We start from the raw sequence: 14512 nt of genomic DNA on the forward strand, positions 1-14512 counted from the left end.
GTGATGGGATTTCTAATTAAATCAATTTCATCTCGTCTGGGAGACAGAGGTTTGCATACGATAAGCATGAAATTAATAATTATGTTTATAAATTAGCTGTTGCTCAAAGCAGAGCCATTTAGACACCCCCGCGGGGTCCTTGGCCCCCAGCCCTTTGGGTTGGAGACAGATGGGCCACTTCAGCCCAGGTGACAGGCAGGCGTGGAGGTGGGGCCCGAGCAGGGGGCGGAAGTCGGGCTGACTGTCCCTGCTGCGACCTTAAGGATCCGCCCCACAGGAGGGGTGGGCTGCCCTGGTCACTGGAGGCTCCCCCTTAGCCTGTACTTGTGTGTGTGTGTGTGTGCGCACGCATGCGCACGCACATGCCTGTGTGTGGGGCGCCCATCTATGGAAGGGGGGCACTGAGGTTTCACATGAAAGTCAGTATCATGGGCTCTGGAGTGAGTCCTCTTGGATTCAAATCCTGGCTGAGCTGTGTGTCCTTAGGCAAGTTGCTTAACCTCTCTGTACTTCAATTTCAGAAAAATGGAGAGAGCAAGGAGACCTACTGCATAGGGTTATTATAAGATTGGAGGTGTTAAGGTGTATAAGGTCACTTAGGATAGTTCTTGGCACATAGGAAGCATTTATGAAAAGTTATGATGTGGATTGCTGGTGGTAATTGTGTGTGTGTGTGTGTGTGTGTGTTTGTGTATGTGTGTGTGTGTGTGTCTGAATTTAATTCAGTTTGATTCATCCCCAACCACTCTGGCATGATGAATACGAACCTGACACATCCAGGCTCTGAGGTGGAGATAGATCAGTCATTCCTGGCCGTCCCAGAGCTACAGCATCATGTTTATAAATTAGCTGTGTATAAATTCTGGCTCTATCTGTCAGCACAGGTGAGGTGATGCTGCTGTAACAACCAGTCTGCAAACCTCTGTGGCTCATCAGAACCTAAACTTGGTACTTGCTGCATTACTCATCTTCCCAGGTTGGCTGAGTGCTCTGTCCCTGTTTCCTCAGGGACACAGGTTGGGCTTGAACCTTGCTGGTGACAGTAGCAGGAAGAATGTGGACCCTGCAGGGTCTTGCACCTGCAAACGAATGTTCTAGCTCAGAAATGACATGCATTTTCTGCTCCCAGCTCTCTGACGAGGACTCATGTGGCCCTGGAAGACCAAAAGGGGCAGAGAGTTGTGGTGTGGCTCTCCTGTGCCAGGAAGGCGGGGCTGGAAGTGCTCGGCCGCTGCCTTGACTCCCCAGCGCTCATCATCTGTGCTGTGTGTTCAGTTCTTATTGATGGTCTCTCTTAGAATCAGCTCCACGAAGACAGGGGTTTGGCTCTGTGCTCACCCCTGTGCCTCAGATAGGGCGAAGCCCACAGTAGGTGCTCAATAAGCCATTACTGAGCGAGTCCATGAATGGTTGATAGGGTACTGAGCAGCCTGGGAGTTTGCTGAGAGTGTGCTCAGCGGATTGGCAGCCGCGGGAGCAGCCGAGGCGAAGGGATCACAGGGGTCTTGTGGCACCGTGTATTGTTTGCTGTGATGTGTCTGCAGTGTGGCACTGGTGTGTACTCTTGGCCACAGTGGTCACGCTGCAGGCCTGGGGTGAGAGAAGGGACACTGGTTACAGGGGCAGAGGAGGGCCAGGGTCCCCTCTGGGACCAGGCTGAGTGGAGGCCCAGCTTCTCGACTGACTTGGGGCAAAGCAGGACAGGGAAGGCTCCGTGCCCCGGGGAGGTGACAGCACCAGGCTCCCAGCAAGAAGGCCGGAGCAGAGTTGCTTGGGTGGGCCTGGGCAGCCTGCGTGATGACGCTGGCTCATGGCTGCCAGCCCAGGGCCAGGCGGGGCATGTGCCAGACCCAGAGTGGCCAGAGACTCGGCTGGGGTCCTCAGCTGGTCGATGTCCATAGAGCAGAGTGGTAAGCTCTGACTCACGATGGGCTGAGTCCCGAGCGCGCCACCCAGGCTGGCCTGGCGCGAATGCCCGGGGGCTTTGGGAAGGTGGCTGTGCCCCTCAGCTGGCGCCAGCGGGTGTGGGGGAGGGGAGGGGAAAGGCCCCAGTGACTGGCCCTGGAGGCGCCCTGGGGAATTTCCTCATCTGGGGCCTGTCCTGTCCTTCCCCGAGGCCACAAGGAGTGCCAGTCCACCCCTCTGCCCAGGTGCCCCGTCCCCCGGGCCCGGAACCCACTTTCTGTGGTTCCTGAGTGCGCGAGACCCCCTTGGGTCATCCCGCGCCGTGTGTGTCACTCTTGCTTGAGCCCCAGAGTCCCTGTCGGAGATGGCTTGGTCGGTGCAGGGTGGACCTGCTGCCCTCTGCTGTCCCCTGCACGCTCTCTGCTGTGTCCGTCTCTGTCTGGGGCTGCCCTTCCCAGTGCCCTGGCCCCCTTGGCCCCGTGGTGTCCTCGTCACACACCTGGAGCCCTTGGCCCTCAAGGGGGAGTCAGAGGATCAAGTTTTGGGAGAGGCCTGTCTACACCGCCAGCCCTCCCTGCTGTCCGCGAAGTGCCATGATCCCCGGGGCCTGCTCGTCCCTCGCTGCCATGCCTGGCCCCCTCATCAGGGGCACCCACTCTGAGGACCCCTTCGTGGCCTCCCTGCTCTCTGGCTTTCCCCCGGCCCCTCTGCTGCCCCCCAGGGCCCAGCACCCAGTCCTCCCCCGGGAGTGCTCCCAGCTCCGCCCCGCTGCCTCTCCTCCTCCCCCCTCCTGAGTTTCCCTGGGAAGTGTCACCTGTGCTCGCCCCTCAGCCACCACAGCCCCCTGTGGCCCCCTTCCCCCACTGTCCCTGTTCCCGCCAGCTGTGGTCCTCTGGCTCCCGTCCCTCCAGACACCTCACACCCTGGGACCCCCGTCCCCATCCTGCCTGTCCCTCCTCCTGGACCCCTCCTCAGGCCTGTTTCCCTGCCCTGTGGCCACGGTCCACACCGGGGTCATCTTAGACCGTCCCACATATGAAGGTCCCCGGTGCTGAGAGTCTCCCTGCGTCACCTCCTGAGCCGCCCGTCTCCCCCAGAGCCTGCTCTGTCTCCGCTGTGCCCAGAGCCCCCCGCCCGGGGCTGCCAGGTTTGTGCCTCCACATGGTCCCCACTGAAGGCCAAGGGCTGGTCCTGCCACCTGTGCCCGGCTCGGTCCCCCAGTCTCCCAGGGCCTTCCTTGGCAGGGCCTGGTCCCCAGGTGGGGCCTGTGTCCCCCACTGGCCCCTCGTCCCGGGGCCCTCCCTCTCCCCTGGCCGAGGACTGTCTTTGTCAGCAGCAGAGTCTGGCCCCCCGCCCCCCGGGTGGGCTCTCTGAAGTTATTCAAGTCTGTGCTCAGAGCCCCAGGGGCGCCAGGGCTCCTGGGGCAGGCAGGAGGGGACAGGCCGCCCGCTGGGGTTTGGGGGGTGGCCGCGGGTGCTGCAGAGCCCCTCTGGGCCCGGGTCTGGCACTGAAGCCCCTGGGTGGGGGCTGTGGGTGCCACGGGCCCAGGGCGCCGGGAGCTGGCCCTCCCCTGGCCGCTCTGAACCCGCGTCCCGCCGCCGTGGCTTTCATGTGCCTGAAAGTCGCTGCCTTTCATCTGAGAAGAAAATAGCTTTGCTGAGAGCCGGGACCAGGCGGGCAGCTGTGGGCAGCCACCCAGGCCCGAGCCAGCCCAGGCAGGGTCCCCGGCTCCTCAGAGAGGGGCTGCGGCCTCGGGGATGGGGTTCCCAAAGTCAGCTTGGGTCCTGGGCGGGCTGGGCTGGGCTGGTGGCTCGGGGTGGTGGCCTCATTCTGTGGCTCCCTGGCCTGGCCTTTGGGCAGCAGAGGAATGCAGGCAGCGGCGGTGGCGGGGCTGGGCCAGGCCAGGGCGGGTGGACGGGCCAGCCAGCAGCTTGTCTTTGATTCGGCCTTGCTGGGGATGGAACCCCGGGCCCCGCCCGTGCCAGGCAGGCGCTCCACCGCGGAGCACCTTGGTTCTGCTTCTCTGGGTTGGGATGCTCAGCTCTACCATCTCTCTGAGCCTCAGTCTCCTCATCTACGAAACGGGCACTAGGGGCCTAGCCCTGCCTCCCTCTGTAACCTGAAGGTCTGGCATTTGCCGAGGGTCCCCAGGTGCCAGGCTCTGAGCCCTGCTGGCGTACTCCACAGCGCAGCCTCTGTTCCTGTGATAACCTCACAGGGGAGGGAACCGGGGCCCAGAAAGGTCGCCCACTTGCTTCTGGTTGCACAGGTGAACAGCAAGACTGGGCTGTGACCCGCGCAGGCTCCAGAGTGCGCTGGAGGCTTAATTATGTGCCAAGCACCGGGGACAGGGAGGGGAGGCGCCTTCACGCTCAGGTTCACGGGAAGAACAGCGTGGTTCCTGGCAGATGGCCCCTGGGGTGTCCACAAGGCAGTGGCCCTGGGTGTCGGGTCACTTGGCTCTGGGCCCTTGTGGGGGTCAGGGTGAGGTTTTGACTCTTACTTTTCTGGACGCTTTTGGCTAGAGCCCCAGCTTCAGAGACCAGGGGACTGTGCCCTGGGTGGGCTCTGGGGCGCTGTGCAGGCCCCTCCTGTGCCGGGTGTGGGTGTGGACTAGCTGCTCTTGAGGGGCCTCAGATTCTGCTGCTCTGGGAACCACTGGCCAGAGCCTGAGCTGGCTCTGCTTGTGCGTCTGTCCTGGTCACTTGCTCAGGACGGGGGGCTGCTGGCCAGGCCCGGGCAGCCTGAGGACAGATCTGATCCTAAGCACACGTGTGTGCATCCACGGTGTGCACATGTGTGGGCCTTTGCACGGGCCATTCCCTGCGCCCAAAACCCCCTCAAATACCCACGTGGCTCCTGCCCTCCCCCTCCTGGGATCTTGGGTCCAGTGTCACCCGTCAGAGGGGCCTTCCTGATCCCTCCCCCTCCCCTGCTCCTCCTTACGTCATTTATTTTCTCCTGGCACCAAATTCCCACCCAAACCCTCAGCATCTCCTATTTCCACCCCTGGGCTGCGTCTAGGCTGGAGCCCTGGTGGACAGGCGCCCACGGGGCCAGCTGAACTCACTACGCCTGGTGGGCCGGCGGTGCTGGGGACGATCGTAGAAGGAAGGAGCGAACGTGCCGGCACTCAGGCGCTCGGGGCGCACGCCGCGGCTTGTGCTCATGCACACGCGCACATGGATGCACTGGGAACCCACCTTCACTGTGCCCAAGGCTGAAAGCAGCGTCTGTCCCCCCACGTGCAGGGACCTCCTGTCACTCCAGACGAGAGGGGGAGAGAGGGGAGGGAGGTTGATACACACGCCCTCCTCCTGTCCCCTGTCACCCCGCCCCACGTAAGTCACTTGGCATCCAACCCTCCCTCCTAAGGGTCCCAGCCCACAGGGCACATTTTTTGGGGGATCCTGGGGATTGAACTCAGGGCACTCGACCACCGAGCCCCAACCCCAACCCTGTTTTGTATTTGATTCAGAGAAAGGGCCTCCCTGAGTTGCTTAGGGCCTCACTATGGCTGAGGTTGGCCTTGAACTCGAGATCCTCCTTCCTCAGCCTCCTGAGCCACTGGAATCGCAGGCGTGCACCACCGCGCCCGGCTCCACAGGGCACTTTTTGCACAAGCACTTTCAGCTCCCTGTGTGTGACATCTCCCAGGATGCAGTGGGGGTGGGACGAGTCCAGTTCACCTCGGCATCTCCCAGTGTGGCCCTGCCCAGCACAAAAGGGAGCTCTGAAGTCCTGTCGGATTAACAAATGGCCAAGAATTGTAACATTGTGGGCCACGCCTCGTGTCCCCTGGGGCAGGGGCACTTGGTGCTGTGGGAGGCCGAGGGCAGGGCCCCGGGCGGACTGCCTGGAGGTGGCAGCTCCGGAGCTGGGTCTGGAGCGTGGGGAGATGAGGCCATGGGCTCAGGGGTGGAGGATGACAGTCGGAGAGGAACATATGCCCGTGGTGGACGGGGGCTGCTGGGCTCTTGCCCCACGAGGGGGGGAGTGATGGATGGGCTCTCGGTGACCAGAACAGCAAGCAGCACACAGTAGGTGCTCGCTGTGGGGCTGGGAGAGGAGCCGCTGGCCTGGGGTGCTCTGCCCTCGCCCTCTGGCGCTGCTGTCGTGAGAGCTGGGGAGGTTCCTGAGCAGAGTGCAGACGGGGCGTCCCAGCCCGGCCGCTGAGTGCAGGGCGTGGCGGTGCCCACCCGGGCCAGCGTGTCCCGGTCACCCGCTCGCTCCAGACCCACAGAGGGGGCACAGTGACCCTAAGGCAATCCTGTCCCCACCCCACTCCAGGCTGGCAGGTGTGGGGAGGGAGCCCTGGAGATCTCCCAGGATGTCCCCATGACGGTGACAGAGACTGGGCTGGGAGGGCAGGCGGAGAGGGAAGTCCTGGGAGGAAAGAGGCCCAAGGGAGGCCGGAGGACAGCCCAGGGGCTGGTGAGGCATCACCCCGGAGCCACGGCCTGCCCCTGTGCAGGAAGCAGCGCGGGAGTTTCCGGGGTGACCCGGGTGACCCTCATGGCCTCAGGCCATGGCTCCCGATTCACTCCCATCTCACAGCTGGAGAGACGGAGGCCTGGGAGGGAGGTCACCCACCTGTTTTCCCTCCTGGCCAGTGGAGGGGCCGGGATGTGAACCCGAGTGGTTTAGTTCCCACATCTTGGCTTGAAACCGCCTCCCCAGGGAATGGGGAGGCTGCAGGGCAGGAGCTCAGGTATGGCCGGGCGGCTCAGAGCCCCGTCTTCCTGCAGGCCGCCAGCTGACCTGCAGGACCCCACACTGGGCTCCCGTCCTGTGTGGGAATGGGGCACGGGCAGGGGGAAGTCCACCTGGGGCCCCTCTGAGTGTGGTCCTGGGTCTGAAGACACTGTCAGAGGCTGGACCCAGAGGCATCCAGCTGTCCACCGTGGATGCTGGGCGCCGCGGGCAGCTTGACCAGAAGAGGGAGGTGGCTGGGAAGGAGGAATGTGGGGTGAGTGAGAAGCAGCAGCCTCGTTGGGATAGGGCTGATCCTTGAGACCTGGGTCCAGTCTGACGCCTGAGTGGGCCTCCCGCCCCTCCATGTCCCAAGCCCTCGTTGGCGGAGCACCTCAGAAGTGGGACAGGCTTCATGAGGAGGCCGGTGGAGACCTAGGTGTGTGATTATCACTCCTCGCTGAGGACCAGGCAGATGGGTCAGTGGTCAAGTGAGAAAGTCAACGCTCTGCTGTGGCCTGGCAGGGCGCCTGCGGAAGGAGCTGGGTGGGGCGTCTGGCCTCCTCCGTCTCGGCCTCTTCTCCAGCTTCAGCTCCACCTTCAGGGCATTTCTGTGGGGAGGGGCGGCCCAGGGGTGCATTTATTTTGTTTGATTTCATTAAAAAAGTTTAGAAGATGGACGTTTCTTCAGGGCGTGGTGGCACACTCGGGTGATCCCAGTGACTGGAGGCCCAGGCAGCAGGATCACGAGTCTGAGGCCATCCTGGGCGACCCAGCGAGACACCCTCTCCGAATAGAAGGGCTGGGGTTGTGACTCAGAGCTGGGGCGCCCGGGCTGCAGCTGCACTCGCTGTATACACAGAAAGACACTTCAGCAGGGCCACCAGCCCCTCGCTCCCGTCACCGGGCACGGCCAGCCCTCGGCCAGGTGGGATCTTGTTCATCCCACCCCTGCCCCTTGCCCTGGTTCCTTTGAGGCAGATTCCAGGTCCCCGCATGTCACCTCATCCCTAAATATTTCAGCACAAGCTCTGGGACAGTGGCTCTCAACTGGGGACAGTATTGCCGCCTCCCGGCGTCCTGGGGCCATCTGGAGACATTTTCAGTTGTCACAGCGGTTGGGGGGGGGAGGTTGCCACTGTCACCAAGCTGGTGAAGGCCCAGGATGCTGCTAAACATCCCGCAGGGCATGGGACTGTCCCCAACAAGGAATGACCCTCCCCTCAGGGGTCAGCAGCGTGGAGGGGCAGGGTCCCCGAGAACCAAGAAGCCGACCATGCCACCGCTCCTTCACCCTCTCCATGGACGGCTGCTGCATTAACCACTGAGTATCTGGCCCAGCGCACCCCTCAGAGGGTGCTGTTTCCTCGCAGAGTGTCCTTGGGGCTGAGGGTGGTGTTTTTGGGCACTGCTGACAGACGTCCAAACGGTGAGCCGTGTACTCACATTTATTTCAGTGCGCTGCTCTCCGCCAGGGTGATGTACGTGCCTATCCTGTGCGGGAATGGGGTGCGTGTGGGGGGCTCTACATTCTAACAGACACTGGGTGTGAGGTGCCTGGTCCACTCAACCCTGCACCCAGCCACCTGGCATCTTCCCCTGGCCACCTAGCCTTTGTTCCAGGGCAGTATGAGTACATATTCCTCCCCTCTCACTCATTAAGCACCTGGCTTCCTCGCTGCCATGGTTTTTACCCTGCCATGCCTTGAAGAACCATCCAGAGCGGCACAGGGAAAGTGGCCTCCTCCTTTTTCACAGCTGTATAATTTTCCTTGTGTGGTCAGGACTTCTTTAAACATCCCCTCTTGATGAACATGTATGTTGTTTCCAAAGTCTTGCTCTGACACAGGGTGCCGTGTGAATAGTGTTGTGCCTACTGTCTCACATAGACCACAACAGCTCTAGGGAGAGGCTGTAGGAGTTAACTCTCAGTTGCTCAGAAAACCCCCCAAAACCACTCAGCTGTCTTCCCCCGCTCCATCCTCCTCCTGAAGGTCCCAGGGATCCAGGCCTTTCCCACCAGGCAGGGCGAGGGGAGACAGGGTGAGGGGAGGCCGTGGGGGCCGGCAGGGCCACAAGGAGGGCACCTCGGGGGCTGTGGGGCCGGGCCCTTTTGGTGATGGGTGTCCCCAGTGCAGGATGGACCCTGTCCATCTTCCCTTTAGCCATTTGTCCCTTTTAATGACAGCTAGAACGACTGTGTGTTGACGCTCCTCTTCCTGCTTCGCTGCAGCTGCCCCAGCCTCTCCCTCTGCTGCCCACCACCCAGCTGTCCCCGGCCCCTGCCACTCCCTGACATGAACGCCTTCCTCAGCCTTCCTGGGGCTGGCTCTGCTCAGCCGTCACCTCCCCTGGCTTCTTGCACACCAGCTGCCCTGTCCTCTGTGCCCTTAAGGGGCCTCATTGCTGGGGTGAGGGCTGGCTGTGTCCCCCTCCCTCCAGGATGGAAGCTCTGTGAGTGTTTTGGTCATTGCTGTGCCCAGCACTTAGCACATAGTAGGTGCTCAGGAAAGTCTCTGTTGAAGTGATTGAGGTGGAATGGCTGGATCTTGGCGTGGGGATCCTAGGTCAGCAAAGCCTCTGCCTCCACCCGGAGGGAGGGGAGCTGTCTGATCTGGGAGGTGGTGCCCGGGGACAGGGACACCCCAGGCATTGGCCAGGTGGGCAACCACTAGTCCAGGATGCTCCCCCAATCCTCTTACCCCGGAACATTCCTCTGCTCTGGGTTTCCCAGGACCCAAAGTTCTGGGCCCAGTTTCTTGGCCAGGACTGGATCTTAGTGACTTCTTAGGGGGTGGGACCTTAGCTTCAACAGCAGCACAGTTCAGTGTGGCCACTCCCTCCACCCGTCACCTGGACACTGAGGGCAGGGCAGAGGGCACAGGAATCGTGAGCACTGACGTGGGCGGGGGCGGGAATGGAGGCCCAGGGTGCTGCCTGGCCCTGGGACCAGCGGGCGGGGCCTCTGGGTCACTGAGGCGATGGAAGATGGCGGGATGAGGTGGCAGAAGAGGGTGGTCCACACGCCCCTTCTGTGTCTTTGGGGATATTGGCCACAACTATGAGAGGAAAGGGCCACTTCAGGGGCCCGAGTCTCACCCCTGCCTGGGGAGTGCCTGGTGGGGGGGCGGGAGGGTGCTCTGTGGCTGGGAGGGCTGCGTCCGCCCTGTGCCCTCCTGGGCCCTGCGTCCAGGCTGTGGGGAGAGGACTTCTTGGAGTCCCCTGCCCTGGCCACCTGGGCTTCCTTCTGTGGGGTGGGCGGGGCTCAGGGGCAGCTGGAACCTGGGCCCAGAGAGAGCTGTGGGGACGGACTGTGGGTGGTGACCAGAGAGGCTGCCTGGGGACAGGGGATGGAGCAAATGACCCCTGAGGGCCCCGGGACTCATCCCCACCCGTAACTGAAGGCTAACTCATGTCACCCCCGGCACATCCCTGGGTCGGGTGTGGGGGTGTCTGGGGCCCTCAGCCCCAGCACCCCAGGGAGGCCGGCTGGGAGGGTTTCTGGGGAAGGGGTTTTGGTGCTGTTGTGACAGTCCCCTCCCACCTGGGGTGGGTCCCAGGAGACACGCAGGAGCCCGCAGCCCCGGGGCCCTGGCTGGAGCCGGAGGCTGGGCTGATAGAGCACTGTCACCCCCTCTCTGGGCCTGTCCCCTCCTGGGTGAGAGAAGGCAGTGCCTGTGGGGCGACGGGCGGCGGGTCCCAGGCTGTGGGGACGGGAGGGAGGTGCCAGCGCCCTCGTCAGCCGTCCCTCTCGCCCCCAGATCCCCCAGATCAGCTACGCCTCCACAGCCCCCGACCTGAGTGACAACAGCCGCTACGACTTCTTCTCCCGCGTGGTGCCCTCGGACACCTACCAGGCCCAGGCCATGGTGGACATCGTCCGCGCCCTCAAGTGGAACTACGTGTCCACGCTGGCCTCGGAGGGCAGCTACGGCGAGAGCGGAGTGGAGGCCTTCATCCAGAAGTCCCGCGAGGACGGTGAGTCACGTGCAGGGGTGTGGGAGCGTGGCACCGTGTGGCCCTGGTGTGATCCCTGCCCTCTGCCCCCACCCCGCCTCCGTCTCCTGAGTGCCTGGGTTTGGGGGGCTCCCCGACGGGCGACTGGTGGGTGAGGTGACGCCTTCTGCAGACATGGCTGTGCTAGTGAAGGACGGTGCGTTCCTGGTGTGGACGGTGGGACAGCAGCTGTCCTCACAGGCCAAGGACAGGAAGGGGCAGGTAGGCATGGAGGGCCTGGCTTAATCAGGTACCGGGGACCCAAAGCTGGTGGCCCCTGTCAGAAGGGCGGGGAGTTTGGAGACCTAAAGCTGAGCTGCCTTGTTGCGGTGCTGTGCTGGCTCGGGCCTGGGTGACAGTGGTGTCCCTCCTGTGAGGAGCTCTGGCAGGTGCTTTGCATCACCTTCCCCACTGAGCTCAATGCGTCACCTAAACTGCTGTCCTCACATGCTGTGACAAAGCTGTCAGGAAGCCCCAGCGTAGGTCAGCGGCTGAGATAACAAGGGTGACACCTTGGGGGGGCCCCAGCCTGGACCCTGACGGACCCTGAGCTGAGTAGGGCACTGAGGGGGGCCGCCTGTGGGGCAGGGGTGGCAGGCAGGTCCCTGTGTCAGGACAGCCAAGGGCAGGACGCTGGCTCCTAGAGGCTGTCCCCAGGGGGATGGTCTCCCTCCTGGCAGCCCAGGTCCCTAAGAGAGGCCCTCTGGCCCCTCCTAGCCTCTCCCTAGGCCTGTCTCTAAATAGCTCACGGGGCGCTCTTGACCTTGGTGCTGGTATCTGTGCATTGATACGCGGGGCCCAGGACTAATTGCTTTTCCTAAGGACCTGAGTGTCTGGAGGCTGGCGCTGGCTACACCCTGCGGGCATAATCCTGCTATAAATCTCCGATAAGCCCCTTTAATTGCATGGCTGAGGTTTGCTTGGGTGCCTGCGACCTGGTGCGAGGAGCGGGGGAAGCTCAGAGGGATGGCGAGGAGGGCTCCAGGCCACGCCCACCCGACTTCAGGCCACACCCACCAGGCTCCAGGCCACGCCCACCCGACTCCAGGCCACGCCCACCCGACTCCAGGCCACGCCCACCCGACTCCAGGCCACGCCCGCCCCTGCTCTGGGCATCTCCCACCCCGCGCAGGCAGAGGGACACAAGGCACTGGACCCCCTCCCACCTCCAAGAGGACTGGTGGTCAGCACCCTGGTGGAGCCACAGCCCTCACGCCAGGTCCCTGTCCTTTCCTCGGCTACTGGAATCCGGTTCTGCACCTTCCTCTGGCCACCCCTCTGTACAGGCCCCTCCCCTCCCATAGCTTGAATTCTTCCCCAAAGGAGCCCACTGCTTTGTCTGTTTAAGGGACAACCTCTGCAGGATTTAGAGACACAGGTACTGTGTGCCAGGACAGAGGGCCCAGAGCCTCAGGGGTTGGCTGTGTTCCGTCCTTGGCCCAGGAGACCTAGAGGTCCCCCAGGACCCCCATAGCCTGCCCCCGCCCATATGCCCAGCACCGCTGTCCTGGATGGTCCTTCAAGGTAGGCACTGCTCACCCACTGGGCAGCAGAGGAAGAGCTGGGGCACAGAGAAGCCACCTGATAACTGGCACCAAGTCACTCGGCACATGAGAGGCAAAGAGGGATTTGACCCTGGCCACGGGGCCGGAGGGCTCACGTGGTTTTGTATCCTTGTCTGCCCCTCTTCTCCCTCCGCTGTCCCTCTTGCTGAGACCCATGTGGACCAGCTTGGGAGTGAGTGCTGGGGCGTGACAGGGACACACACATTCCAGGGTGGGAGAGCCACGGCAGGGTCGGGGTCTGGGCATTGGGTGGCTAAAGGTGAGACTGCTCGGCTTTTTTCTTTCTTTTTGTGCTGGGAATTGGGAAGCTTTGGCCCAGGGTGCTTTGTCACGGAGCCACCTCCCCAGCCTTTTTTATTTCAAGATAGGGTCTCTCTAAGTTGCTTAGGAACATGTTAAGTTGCTGAGGCTGGCCTCGAACTCACGATCCTCCTCCCTCAGCCTCTGAGTTGCTGGAATTCCAGGTGTGGCCACCTCATCTAGCTGCTGTTTGAATCTTTTACAAGCATCTAATCAGATGCTGGGGAGTTAGAAAACTAAAGCCCGCTCAAGAGTTTTACAAAGGACACAGCATTCCAGGTAAACAAGAGCGCGAGCTACAGTGCCAGCCCCAACGTAGGCCCTCCTGTCCTGGGGCCCCTCCAGCGCCTCTACCCCTGGGGACACTCCCACCTTGCCGAGGGCCTGTTTCCCCACCTGGCTGGGCCTCCCGTGTCCTCAGACCCTCCTGCTGCTCCCTGTGCCAGGGTGAGTCATCCTGGAGCCCAGCTGAGCCTGGCCCCGTGGATGGGCATCCAGGTCCCCCGACTCCACCTGCTAAACGAAATCTGATTTGGAAGAATATCTTTGGGTGGGTGAAAAGAAAAGGAGAGAAAGCGGTGCTCCGGCTGGCCAAATTGAAATCAGAATTGAGCGGCTGGTAGAAAGAGGCCGCTGCACCTTGTAGCCTAATCCCTGCAAAAGATTAAAGATGTCTTTGGCCGCATATGGTTATTGATTCGTCCTCTGAAGTATAAATCATCTGTGAGTTGTTCAGAGGAACACGGGGAGGGGAGGGGAGACAGGGAGGGCACGTTCAAGGGCTGGCATGGCACATCAGAGTGGTGGCGAGCAAGTCCCAGGGTCTAGCCTGGGCTGGGCTCTGGGTGTCTCAGAGGAGTGTATTTATGATCATCCCAGAGGCGAGGAAACAGGCCAGAGAGGGCAAGTGGTTTTCCCAAGGTCACACAGCCAGGGTATGGGGGATTTGAAGTAGCTTTGTCCTTTGCAAGGGGAGTTCCCTGATGGCCCCTGGGATGGCTCAGTGCTGTTGTGAATCCTGTTGACAGCCCCGTGCACCCTGTGTATTTATCTCCATTTTATAGATGGGCAAACAAAGGCTCAGAGCGCAGTGAAGGCTTTGAGCCAGGCTGTCCGACCAGGCCCTTGACCTCACTCAGCCTTCCTACCTCGTATCACAGAGGCCGCTCTGTGTGAGGTTCAGGCTGCCAGGACAGGCCTGGGCTCCAGGGCAGCTACTAATTGGCTGTGTGCTCCTGGGGAAGTCACTTAGCCTCTCTGAGCTCAGTTTTAAAGAGACGAGAGCTCCGGGCGCCTGCTGATGGGGACTCAGGGGTGAGCCCTGGAGCTTGTTTTCAGGGTCCGACTCCCTGGGTCCCTGCCTGCCCTGGTGCCTGGCCACTGCTGGAACCAAGGGGGTTGCATGGGGTAGGGGGCTCCCGAGGGGGCCAGGCGCTGCTCTCACCAGGGAAGCACACGTGGCCAGGGGTGGGGACAGAGCCACAGGAGTCGGGCAGAGCTGGTCCTTACTGGAAAGCGGGGGTGGGGGTGGGGGAGTGGGGGGAGGTGGGGGGGGCAGAGCTGCTAGCTCCACGGTTGGGCAGGGCGGGACATGGGTGGGCGTGTTGGGGACCGTGTCCACGCGTGAATTTTTGGACATGTGACTGGGGGCTGCCTCCGTGGCATCGGTGGGCACAGCCGTGTGTGCCTGCGGGGGTGGCGTGAGGGTCCGGTGCACCTCCCCCATGTCTCCCCGGGGTGGGCTTCAGCCCTGGGGAGGGGCTGCAGGCAGAGGTGCGGCCCGGCCAGGGCTGGGGTGAGAGGCGCAGAGTGGCCTGGGCTCCCCAGATACGGCCTGTGAGTCGCAGGCGGAGGAGAGACAGGTGGAGAGGCCCGTGCAGAGGTGGCCGGGTCCCTGAGGCCCCTTTCTGGGCACCCTGGGGACGGGAGCAGGAACGCCTGCGGCTCCCCAGCCCTCTGCACCCTGGGCCCTGCTGTGGGCCTCAGTTGACCCGCACCGGCGCCCCCACTCCACAGTGAGGAGCCCCAGGGCTCAGGGAGCCTGCGTGCCAGAG

At 62.5% G+C, this 14512-nt stretch overlaps 1 protein-coding gene across 6 annotated transcripts in view; it reads left to right on the forward strand.

Moving 5' to 3' along the window:
• The window catches only part of Grm4 (glutamate metabotropic receptor 4), a 93652-nt gene that overhangs the window by 26736 nt on the left and 52404 nt on the right, over positions 1 to 14512 (forward strand). For 5 of the 6 annotated variants that reach the window (XM_078020175.1, XM_078020176.1, XM_078020178.1 and 2 more), the window contains exon 3: positions 10359 to 10575. The exons of the other annotated variant lie outside the window; for it this stretch is intronic. In XM_078020175.1, the coding sequence (XP_077876301.1) occupies positions 10359 to 10575 (217 nt within the window). The remainder of the gene's footprint in view (positions 1 to 10358; positions 10576 to 14512) is intronic. 6 annotated transcript variants of the gene reach the window in all.

Source organism: Ictidomys tridecemlineatus, chromosome 8 (genome assembly GCF_052094955.1).
Source record: "Ictidomys tridecemlineatus isolate mIctTri1 chromosome 8, mIctTri1.hap1, whole genome shotgun sequence".
NCBI lineage: Eukaryota > Metazoa > Chordata > Mammalia > Rodentia > Sciuridae > Ictidomys > Ictidomys tridecemlineatus.